Here is a 12,314-nt window from a genome sequence, read left to right as displayed (position 1 = left end):
TTCTACAATGTGTGTTTTGTTCCCAGGTCATTTGATGATGACTATGAATCCGAGGAGCTTCAGGTTCCTGGAGAGATTGGAAATAAAATGGAAAAACTGGTTATATCAGACCTGTCAGCGTAATCGTCCTACCACAGAATTCCTGGGGTTTTCTCTCTGGAAAACAAACAGGAAAAAAGGTGACAGAAGGTCCCTTTGGATGGGCGCATCATAAAATACGTTGATGTAAAGACACAGAGAGAAAATGATTGTGGCTTCTGTTTTTCAAAGACTTGGGAGCCTCCTCAGAATGGACTCAGTGGTTTTGGTGTGTGTGACCGTAAACCAGAACTGTTCTGTGTCTGGTGCAGTAACACTTCTGTATTTATACAGAAAACAATGTTACTCCATCTGAGAGGACAGAGCCAGCCAAGGTGGAGAAGTGTACTGTGTGTTCTTAAAGGAATCAAGAACAAAACCCTGTAAAATAATCTAATAAACATTGTGAGGTCTCTACTGACAATCCAGCCATAAGACAATCACCTGAATTTTAGTTGTAAATGTACAGAACAATGCTACAACTGACACGTAGACTGCCAGTCACACAAACAGACTGACTCCTATTTGGAGAAACAGCAAAACGGAAGCAAGTAAATATAAATAGTCACTGCCACAGTCACAAAACAGTCAGCTGCTCAGTTATGACACATTCAAACAGACACTGCCGTCAGAAACCAGCTTGTCACTGTGTTTCCTTGTTAGAGGAAGTAGTTAAACCTCCAGTCCCTTAGGGGAGGAATGGTTTGTGCGGTTGTAACAGTACCTCTCTCTGGCCGGTCTCTGCTACTGCATGCCGTCGCCGTCATGCACGGGTGCATCATGGCTGGCCAACCTTGAAAGTGGGAGTTCAGTTCACTGCACAGTCTGAGCTGCTCTATTATTAGTGCGGCATTATCAGCGCTCCACCTCTGGACTCGCTTTGCAATTATTTCTAAACCCTGGAAAAAGTCTCTGACTACATGGACTGAAATGTACCAGCCATTCACTTCACTCAGTCAGGTCCCAGTGAGACGTATACTCATGAAATGATGCATGTTGACAAACATATCAAACTCTCTGGTAGAGTTGCCTACACATTTCCAAAGGTAACATTTGTAAGGACTCAACAGATATGCATAAGAACTGTGACTTTTTCCTGTTAGTCTCATTCAGTTATCCAGCATATCCATCTGTATGTTTTCTCACACCGTGTTGATTGTGTACAGTACCTGGTGATTATTTTGAACCGTTTCTGTCATTTATGCCAAATTTTTGCGTGTGTGTAGAAATTTCAGTGCCATACATAATTTGTTTATGAAACTGTCTAAAGTCCATTCTCCCTGTAGCACACATACCAAACACAACAATGCCTCTTAAAGGGTCAGATCACCCTTAGCCAAACATAAGTTTTATAAAGTCCATCTCAGAGGTTTTTTTTTTCTTTTGTTTGTTTGTTGTTGTTTTTTTGCCTTGGCCGCATTGCAGCGGAACTGAAGGGAATTTTATTGTGGTTCTTACAACATTGGAAAATTTTTCATTGGAGCTGCTATACTGAAGAGGAGTCTTTACGTAAACTCCTGACAGTAAGTTCTGTGAATTATCCACAGTGACAGCAACACTTGTTGTGGAAAGACATGCTTTCCACCAGCTTTAAGCACTAACATGCATCCTTTGACCTTTATTACATTGTGAATGAAGGCAGGAATGTCAGAATCTCACAGAACTGTATCTGACAAAATGGGCAAAAAAAAATAATTATTTGCATAGATAGATACACTAAGTGAGATTTTGTCTTTTCATATGGGTGAACTAACCCTTTAAGGCCATTATTTACTGTGCTGCACTCACAGGGGCAGGTGCAACTATGTACACTGCCTTTACTGTAAAAGCTAGGAGTGTGTGTTTGCTTATAAATCACTGATAGAGGGGTGGGTTTTAAGAGTGTGTGTGATGTGTAGCTCTCAGTTTCTGGCTGTTTATATGTCATAGTTGTTGCCATGGGGACATGTTCCCGAAGTCAGTGTGTGTATGTGTGCGCTCTTTATTTAGGAGTGGGCCAGCTCTTGCCCCCACTGGCTTCAAATTCACTGGCATTTACCTCCTTTTACAGGCACTTACTGTACACAGACGCATTCATACACACACCACACTATAGTTACTATTGGAAAGGAGACAGAGAGCTTGTGGTTGCTTTTAAGGCCTTAAGGACCTTGAATTTCTCCCTTATGCTCTATAGCCATTGTAAATGTGCCAGGCTGTGTATTAAACTATATTATTATAATAATAACAGTAATAATAAGCCATTATAAATGTAACGGCTTTGATTTTTTTGATGTACTTTTGACAGGTTGTATTTGCTGTGCCACTGTGTGGCTCGGGATCGGGGGGGTGCATTAAATTATGTTAGATGTGCGTATGTTTGTGTGTTAGACACACGGTGGATTTCATCAGCAGAGTATGAGGCGATCTTCTGGAGGACTGACCTGACAATCACTACTATGTGAAGTAATTCTCGTACGAAGACCTCTGTGACTGATGTTTCACTGCTGCGCTCATGCACACACTCACACATCCTCAAGGAGACCAACTCATCCAGACAGTATTTATGAAGAACTGCTGAAGGAGTTGAGATGTCTCCAGTTCACAATTTTCTGGCTCTGTGTGAAACTGATGCTGTGCTCACGCATACAGCACCAAGCAAGGAGCAAAGCCATGCAAGACTTTAACTCTGAACTTACATCTCTACTGTGGTAGAGAGGTAGAGAGAAGACTTTTACTTTGAAGTACATCCTCGGTGCAGAGGAGACTTGGATAGGCTGAGATGTGTTCAAATTCTGATGGTTATTGTATTGGCATGGTTTTCTTTCTGTCCACCTTTCTTTCTTTCTTCTTTCCTTGCCCTGTCCCCTGTTATTGTTGCTTTTGTCTGAAGTTAAAATAAAGATGTTTTGAGATTGTTTGTTCCCCTTGAAGATTCTTTATGGCTATGAACGTGCACCCTCCTCCTATCCGCTACGACACACAAACATCTCTTTCACACACCCATGTCCGTCATCATTCCCTCCTTGTGTACACACACTGTGCACTGTAAGTGTTTGTCTGGACTGGTGCTCACTGGAGAGTGTACTTTACAGTCTTTTGAACTTCTGAGTGTCGTGAGTGTGGGGTTCTGACCTTTATACCTGAAATTTTTAGACATTTGTATTTAAGCAGGACGTTAAACTCAAAAAAGGACATGTTATCTGCTGTTCATTTCTCATTTGAGACACATCAGGATAACTGAAGTCCACCCAGTGTGTTTTCACCTTAAATGATTGGATACCAGCTCAATCCATGAAGGGTTCTCAGACCCATATGACTTGGACTGTGGCTGCCATATATGACGCAAGCAGTTCTGTACTGAATCACTGTGACTGACTGCTGTTGTCACTGTTGTCATGACAAACATGGACCAAAACAGGAAGTGTTTGTTGAGTGTGGCAGATTGTTTATTGTTCTTTTGGCAAAAAAAGCATTCAAGAATTTCCCAAGCAAATCACAGCCAGTGTTAACAAGTGGACTGAGAATCACTCACGGGATTTTACCAGGTCTCAGTATCACAGCCAAGGTCATTTTGTGTGATTAAATTGTACAGGTCCAAGTAGACCCACAATAGTACTCAGAAGTGGATCACTGCTGATGTGTACCTTATAGCAGTGTTGTCTGGGTCTTGTTGCTATTACTTCTACCTTGGAGTAGTTGCCATTGGATACCCCTCACACTCTAAATAGTAACAGTAACCCAGTCTAAACCCATTAGGAGCCAACTGGTACCATCTTTACAGCTATGTTAATGGCATGCTCACAATGACTGTGTTGTCTGATGTTGAGAGGGTATAATTTTTACCATCTTAGATTAGTGTGCTGGCAGACTAACATTTGCTAATTATCACATGTCATTAGTTTTGCAGGTATTTAATCCATAAACCAGCATTTTATACCTGACCACAGGAAAAGTAAGGGGATCACACAAAGTCAATATGATGTACTCCATAGTTGTCAAAACATTTCACCAAAAGCCAGAAATTGCAACCTGCATTGCTGGAAAAGTCTGGAAATCACCCAGTCAGTTGACTTCATCCTCTGAGGATCAAGACAATTTAAAGGATTACCATCCAGTAGTTCTTGTTCAGACATATATTGACATTGCAATCCAAATAGCCATGAAAGTAAATAAAAAGAGTAAAAAGTAGCCCTTTAAATATAAAATAGTTTAACCCTGATCATCTATATTTTTAACATTTGTACTGATCAATGTCAGATAAATCTTCTGCTTCCCACGCTTCTTGCTACCAGTGTGGATTCACTCAGCTTCCTACGAAAAATGTATTTTTATACGTAAGACCGAAAAGGACTTCTCTTACATCTTTTCTCATTGAAGTAATTCATGGCAAACCCAGCATGAATATAGGCGAGAGTTTCTGCTGGGGGTTTATTGTTCTGAATACAAGGATTGTCCTGAGAATGGTGTAATAGTTGGCATTCCACCATGTTGTGATTTGTACATGAGCAATTTCCCTTCCATCGAAGGTCAGAGTTGACCGGTCATTGTTTGAAATGGCACTCTGCTTGTTTTCCATAAATGTCAGGGACAAGGGCAGTAACCAAACCAGATCACAGTCCCACCTTCGTGAATCATGGGCATTCCACTGCCATAATTGCCAACACCCACCACCGTGTGGTGGTGTGACCCAGTCAGTGTGAAGTCATGACTGGAAGATGTTCTGTGAGTAGGAACACATGACTGCAACAAACACAGATCTTCCCTGAACATAGCGCTTTAGATAAAGTTGACTGGAAGACCACCTGAAGGAGTGATGAATCAGGCGGAGTGTCATGGTTGTAACAGACATACCAGTGATACCAGAAACATGAGCTTTGGAAAAAGCCTCCTACAAAAGTCTGAAAAAGAGGCAGTAGGCAACTGGAAGCAATTAATCTTATCAAAGAGAGACCGAGAGATGTGGTCAGGCACTGAAGGGTTTTGAATCAGATATCCTGCTTGTCCCAGACCTACCAGATCTATGTATACCAAAGAAACGGCAAATTCCAATACCAAACATTTAAAGCCACCATGTGTAAACCTTTTAGCCAGGCTAGCAGTGTGCAATGGTGCTTGCTCTGTCGCCACTATGGTCCACATTAAAAACTAACTGCAAATACTGGATTGAAATATTGTACAAACATTCTTGTTGACCAGCAAACAAATCCAAAAGACTTTGTTGATTCCAACCTATACAGACATTTGTGTCCTCCTCAGGATGAATTGTAACAACTACCTTTATCTCCCTACTATGGTCGAGTAAAAGTTTCAGTGTATCCAATACTTTTCTTCATGGCCAAATACCTGCAATGCCAGACTCACTCCCTCCAATTGTAGTGATACTTTGTGTTTAGTATTAATTAGAAATGTTTACATGCTAATGTGCCAAGCTACATTAATAAACATACTAAACATTACCAGCCAATGTAAGCATACTGGCATTGTTACTGTGAGCGAGCTAGCACTATGACACTCACATTCAGCTTCAAGCATCGCTGCGCATATCCAGCCTCTCGGATATTACCATGACCATAGATAGTGATTATAGAGTGTTTCAAATTATTCTGATGATATAAGTTTGAAATGAAAGTTATGGTGAGTATTCATCAGCTTTAGAGGGTCCTTTATGTGGTCAACCACTGTCTGTTTTTGGTACTACCACCAGAGGGCGCCAATATAGAAAATTTCAATTCTCACGTGACTTTATTTAAGAATAATATTACTAAATATATTATTAAATATAATAATTAACTAATTTATCTTTTCTCCTTATATTTCAATATAAAGAATCTAGGTGTGACACTTTAATTTTTGCATTTTGCAACTTCTGTATCATTCACTGGCACGACATAATGATTCATTAAGTGTTTTCCCAGTTTCTCACGCTGTTGCACAACTGGTGGCACATTGCACATTTGAACTGCCAGAGCTCCCACATGCCACCATGGGTAGAAAAATCAATACCCAAAAGGCAAAAGGTAAATAAAAGAATTCCCCTTAGAGACAATATATTTTTTATTCTGATGTTACTGGGTGCCCACCTGTAGCTCACCTGGTGAAATGCGTCCCATGTGTTAAGACTGAGTCCTTACAGTGGTGGTGGTTGCTTCAGTTGAGGCCTTTTGCCGCATGTCTTCACCTCATTATTATTTGCCTCATCAGAGAGACTCTAGTTTATAAATAGGCAAGAACATCCATGAGACACCAGAACTTACATTTTATTAAAAGTCAAATGTATAATGCTACTACAACGTAATGCAAATAAAGTCACATCACATACAACTTCTTTTCCTGTTTTTTCCCCCAGACACATGTACATACACATACAAGTCCCTGTGTACTTCAATGAGATACAAAATTTGGGGCACACACACACACACACACACACACACACACACACACAGAGCACAGAAATAGGTAAAGTGTGCTTTTGATGGTCCAGCCAGCTGCCTTGCAGAAAAGACTACAAGGGGGTGGGAGGGGCAGATAGAGGTTGACAAAGAGACAAAGACACACACACACACACACACACACAGGGAGAGAGAGAGAGAGAGAGAGAAAGGCATGTCTGCTCTTGCTGGTGCACAGAGCACTTAGAGTTTGACTCCTTTGAACTCATGATGAGCCAGATTCCATCCCCATGTCTATCTAAGGGAGGAAGTATCTCACTCACACTCACTCACACACACACACAGACACACACACAAAGGCATGCACGCAACCATCATGTTCCATCCAAGTCCCCTCTGCTGCTAGACGCTCGTTATCATCTGTCACCTGGTGTCTCAGACTGGCAGTTCAGTGATCATATGCACGCACGCTCGTGTAGACACAACATACACACATAAATACGTACATAATAACACACACGTGCACATAAGAGCAGAGCGAGTTCTTAATTAGCATCTAGAAAACCACAACGAAGAGCTGGCAGCAATCCAACAGTTTCTTTTCCCGCTTTCTCTGCTGTGCTTTCTCTGTGCTATAAGAATATACCATACATACCATCATATGGCTGGATACATTCCACTTACTTCAAAGACCTCTGGTGAACTGAGTGTGCATGATTACAGGGAGGGCTTGCTTTAAAGGGCCTCAGAGAGGGAAAAAAACTGAGAGGGAGAGACGGGGAGAAAGAAGGGGAAAGAGAGAAAGCAGCTGGGTTGGTGGTAAACATCTGGTGGTTGTGGAGGCCTGGCCCTGACATACAGGGGAAATAGCTGCATCGCTGTTCCAAGAACTGCTCCCTCCAGTCTTTCCTCATCCACTCTCCTCCGCAGATCTAATCTGATGTGACTACATGTGTGTACAGGCCCAAACCAACTTTGGATTTGTTAACAGATTTATTTGAATCAATACAATTTTATAATTATTTTTTAAATTTACACACTGACAGCACACAACTCCCAAATGCACAATGTTTCCACCGTACGAAAAACACGGGAACATCTTGCTAATATTGAGTTCCAGCTCTGTTGCACAGCAAGCAACTTTTGCCTTCTTTAAAAGTTTCTATGGCCTTCCCTAACTCATCTGCCAACTTGTATCAACCACTGCGATTACAGATTCAACGGACTTTAACAGGCATACAGACTTTACAAAGAAAAAATATTATCATTTCAAATCCAAATGGGACAGGAGGTTCTTAAAGTGCTCAGAAAAAAGGACGAATTTGAATATGCATTTTTCCAAAAATGGCTAAATCTACCTGCTGATGAAACTCGTATGATATGACTGATAGCTTCAGGACAGATGCTACCACATGGTCCGTGAGGTGAGACTGGTTTCTCAACAATATGGTGTACTGTGCACACTCAGAGTACTTTTCATTTTTACTTTACGACTTATGCGGCTGTACGTTGAATAAGAACAGAAGGCTCAGATGTAATCATGCTCTAAGTGAAGATAAACTGCATATAGCAGCTATAAACAATAAACAGGGTAATTAATGTGCACGCTACACTCTTTCTACTGCAGTAACTGTCGCTTCAATATCTGTAGTTCAACTAGGCCAGTGAGGGCAATATTGCAAATCAATGAGCAGGACTGATCTGTTCAACAGCATGATGAAAGTTCTTGATTTATTTAAGGTTATATATTCAATTAGTTTTTGCTAATGTAATAAAATTTCCTTGGCTAATTCACTGGAATATCAAAAAAAAAAAAATAACATCTAGTTTAAGAGTTTCGAGCTACTTGCTGGACCTGATGCCGGTGAGTTGATGGACACTTTATGTTGGCTCTGGGTTAAAACGACTCAGTTCTGAAGCTAAATGCGCTTACACTCTGGAGCAGAAGCATCAGTGCAATTTAATCCCTGTGCTGAAGATAAGAAATTTAATTAAAACAGCATTTTGATAGATTTGGTTGGGTGAACTCTTTGCACTGCTCAAATGAATTTCCAGAAACTTTTATCACAGTATGCATCCCTATCACACGAAATTACTGGAACATTAGAATATTTCCTCCATATTTCCCTCTCTAGAATACAAAGCACTCTGGGGCTGCTCTCTCATACACCCACCTGCGTGTGTGTGTGTGCGCGCACGTGTGTGTGTGAAGAAGAAACTAAAGAAGAGATTATAAATGAAACAATTAAACATTAACGATCCCGTATTGCAAAACAAAATTCGAAGCAGCAAACGGTTTGTTTTAGTTTGTTTTCTGCCTGCCACACCAGTTGCCCACTGAGGATGATTCGTGTTTATCAGTTGAACTGCATTGAATTTAATACTTTACAGGCACACTGTCCTGATCCAAGGCCACCCCCCCCCCTCAACTGGCTTAGAATTACACCAGTGGCTGTTTTCTTAGTGCAGTTGCTGGAATGTGTGTGTGTGTGTGTGTGTGTGTATGCCAGCAGAGAGAAATCTAGAACTCAGGGGCAATGAGTGTATTTGGCTGAGTCTGCTTACTTGAAAATACAGAAAGAAAGAAGGTCGATTACTGCTGGACACAAACACGTACGTCACTGACAGAAACCCCACTGAGCTTGTCTTTGTGTTGCCTGCACTTGTCCTTTTTGCAGCTTGTGGTTGTGTTACTGTCAAGTCAAACAATGTTCTGGAAAAAAAAAAGAAGAAATAATTAAATTCACCAAAGCTTTGTTATGTCTGAAGGATTCCTTACATTTCTTTACTCTGGGGGAACATATTTGGGACATTCAGGGATTGGCTGTCAGTGAGTCTAAAGAGGGTAAAAATATACAAAGCGTTCTAAATTACACAGCATCTCTTTTGTTTTACTGTTTAAAATGGACCAGAAACCATTTAGTGAGAAGTCACTGGTTCTGAAATCGAATGGTGGCTATGTGGTGATGAAATGAAAGTGTTCAGAGTTTGGCACCAAGATGCTTGACAGGTTTAATACTCTGATCCTGCCATGTACTTGATGGAATTAATGTCTCAATTTCAAGCGCCAACATGCCCAAATAATCTCCTCCACAGAAAAAACTTCTCTGCGTATACATGCATCTGTGCTGTAATGCATGCAGTCAAAGGGAGCCGAATGGCACTCTGTGGAAGTCAGGTCTACATATAATGTCTTTAGCTGACCCTGCACAGGACACATGGGGCCTTGTGGTCAGTGACAACACATCCATGCACAAAGATTCACTGATTCTGTTTTTTTTTGTTTGTTTTGAGACAAATCAACTCAGTACTTTTTATAGTTTTTATAGTTTATAAACTGGGTAACGTTTGGACATGTCAGATGCAGGATGCTGGATTTCATTGCAGCCACCAGAGGGACTTTGACCTGTTGCCTGAGTTGATTAGGGAGCACTCGGACAGAGCTTTGACCCACCTGACACTCAAAGTCTGCTTTAGGCAGAGTAGTTTACATGCTGGTAGTTTACAAAAAATTCTGTTTCTCACACTGTTCACATTTATTGTTCAGTTTTGTTTTTATGTCATGAAGAGTGGATAAAATGTAAGCAACCAGTGGGGGCATGATGACTTGGGTCAGGGCAGGTCATTTGCCACAGTGCAAAGATATTCTGTGTCTTAATGAGGGTTAAATGTAAACCAGCTGAGACTAGACTCAGCTCGCTTTTATTTGCAGAAGAGTTCACTCACCTTGTAGAACTGACATAACCGCTTAGGACAGAAATCCTTTTGGGACGCAGTGACTGGTTAGCAATACGTGAACATATTTAAGTTGTTTGTTTGATTTTGAAAAAAGAGAAAAAATTCTTTTAAAGTTGTGTTTGGATTTTTTTTTGTACTCATTTTCTATTGATACATGCAGCTATTAGACCAATGAATCATTTTTTTTAAAATCATAAATCATAAAATGGATCTTAGAAAGCCTTTTTTAAAAAAAGTATAATCTTTTTAGTTGTTTTTATTGACTGTAAATCACCTTCTGTGTCGCTGTAAACAAGATAATCACTTCTGACACCAATGTGAGGGAGCTCTCTGTTTTGGATTTTTTTTTTCCTAGCGCGCAGCATGTATTACGGTAAAAGGAGGCGGGCTCTGACCCACATGTGCGTAGCGTTTTGATTGACATGGCGGAGTCTTGCAGTTCGCGTTGCGCCGCGCCAGCAGACAGTCAGGACAGACCCGACCCTGGGAATTAAAAAAAAAACGCGCAGCCCCGTCTGTTTGAAGATTATTTTATTGCAGCGAGGTGAGTTCTTTTACACTTCTTTGACGGTGCGACTCACCCCACACTGAAGGGGGGAATGGAGGCCGATGGAGTCGATTATGAAAAAGTTTTAGAAGTGCGTGTCTGTTTGACTGTGAGTTTGGGGAGCTGAGCGCTGACGCCGGCAGTCTGGGCCACTTGGCCAGCGCAAAGGAAAAAGGAAAACTGCTTCACTGCTGCGGAGAGTAGGAGAGGAGAGGACAGGAGTGGAGGGGGGGGAGAATCGAAACTTTTGAAGCAAAAGAATTTCCCGTTTATTTTGAAACTACAAGGCAAATAAGCTGGGAGGGGGTTATCGTTTGAGTTCCCCACGTTAGTCGGCCGAACGTGTCGTGGATGTGGCGTTTGGAGCCTGATCTTTGTGGTCCCGATTTCCTCAGCTTTCACGAAAAGAATGTGTTTTTGTCTCCGAGGACTTCAGATGGAGAGTGAGTGCGCAACAGGAGAAAATCTTTCCTCTTTGGCTCTTTTCTGCAACAAAACGCAGTTGTTGCGCTGCGACTTGTACTCTGGAAATGGTCGGTTTTGTTGTAGCTGCTCAAAATCAGGAAATGACCACTGTTTATTGCTGGAAAATAACTTGGAGTGGAAGATGCTGAGGCAGTCAGATTTGACAGAGGGGGGTTGCGAAATCATTGAATTGACACTATGTTGTGTGTGGGGTGGATTTTGCAGTGGATAAGGCGTTGAGAAGTGTTAAAGGCGCTGCGACTTTCCATGTAGTTTGTGTGCGCTTGCAAAATGCAGGAAAAAAGGCTTTGGAGGAGAAAAAAATCTCAACTCCAGCATATCCTAGCATTCCTTCCAGCCAGTCTCTCTCTCCCTCTCTCTCTCTCTCTCTCTCTCTCTCTCTTTCTCAGAAACGACTACGTGTCTGTCTGTTTGTGCAGGGAAGACAAATCTCTCTCTCCCTCTCCCCCTTCTCTCTCTCTCTCTCTCTCTCTCTCTCCCTCAGCCGCTCTGATGCAGACGTGGAAATCAAACATTGGTGTCTTGCTTGAAGCGATCGATTATCTGCCTTCCACGTACCCACTCAGAAAGAAAGGGGTGAAAGAGAGAGAGAGACACAAGGCTGTGTCAGGAGAGAGGAGAGAGGAGATAGAGATGTGGCATCAGTAAGTCGGAACACAGAAGATGCAAAAGATGACTTGACATCTACACTTTGGTTGGTTGTGCGTTAAGTAGTTTTTTTCCCCTTTCTTCCTTTAATTTAAGAACAGGACTGAGTGGTTAACTGTCAGGCTGTCATAATTAGCGGTGGAGGTGGAGGGGATGATTTGGGAGTCCTGTGTGGGCTCTGGATCCACTGGGCACGTTGGAGAATGTTGGTGCGCGCTCACGCGCGCGCGCTTACTCTTTTCTAGGGGGGAGAAGAAGAAGAAATCCGATCCCAAATACATGACGTCAGATGACATTCCTTTGGTGAAAGGCTGATGTGGCCATGTAGTTTTTTCTTCTTCTGTGAAATACTGATATCTGACTGGAGATGTAATTTATGCATTTTGCAGAAAGTCCCTCTAAGTATAAAGTCCCCCCCCCCTCCTGTAAATTCTTCTTAAATTTTT

General features: G+C 41.7%; 2 protein-coding genes across 10 annotated transcripts in view; both read left to right on the top strand.

Moving 5' to 3' along the window:
* Positions 1-2,977, top strand: part of ppp2r3a (protein phosphatase 2, regulatory subunit B'', alpha) — a 57,642-nt gene extending 54,665 nt beyond the window's left edge. For all 7 annotated transcript variants that reach the window (XM_046412366.1, XM_046412369.1, XM_046412368.1 and 4 more), the window contains one exon: positions 27-2,977. In XM_046412366.1, coding sequence (XP_046268322.1) covers positions 27-123 — 97 coding nt within the window. In that variant the 3' untranslated portion in view covers positions 124-2,977. The remainder of the gene's footprint in view (positions 1-26) is intronic.
* Positions 2,978-10,578: 7,601 nt separating this feature from the next.
* The window catches only part of fndc3ba (fibronectin type III domain containing 3Ba), a 92,487-nt gene continuing 90,751 nt past the window's right edge, over positions 10,579-12,314 (top strand). The window contains exon 1 of one of the 3 annotated variants that reach the window (XM_046411961.1): positions 10,579-10,731. The gene's annotated coding sequence lies outside the window, so the exon portion shown is untranslated. The other 2 variants (XM_046411963.1, XM_046411962.1) reach the window with 2 other exon arrangements.

This window comes from Scatophagus argus, chromosome 15, assembly GCF_020382885.2.
Source record: "Scatophagus argus isolate fScaArg1 chromosome 15, fScaArg1.pri, whole genome shotgun sequence".
NCBI classification, from domain to species: Eukaryota; Metazoa; Chordata; class Actinopteri; family Scatophagidae; genus Scatophagus; species Scatophagus argus.
This window is presented reverse-complemented; position numbering and strand designations above follow the sequence as displayed.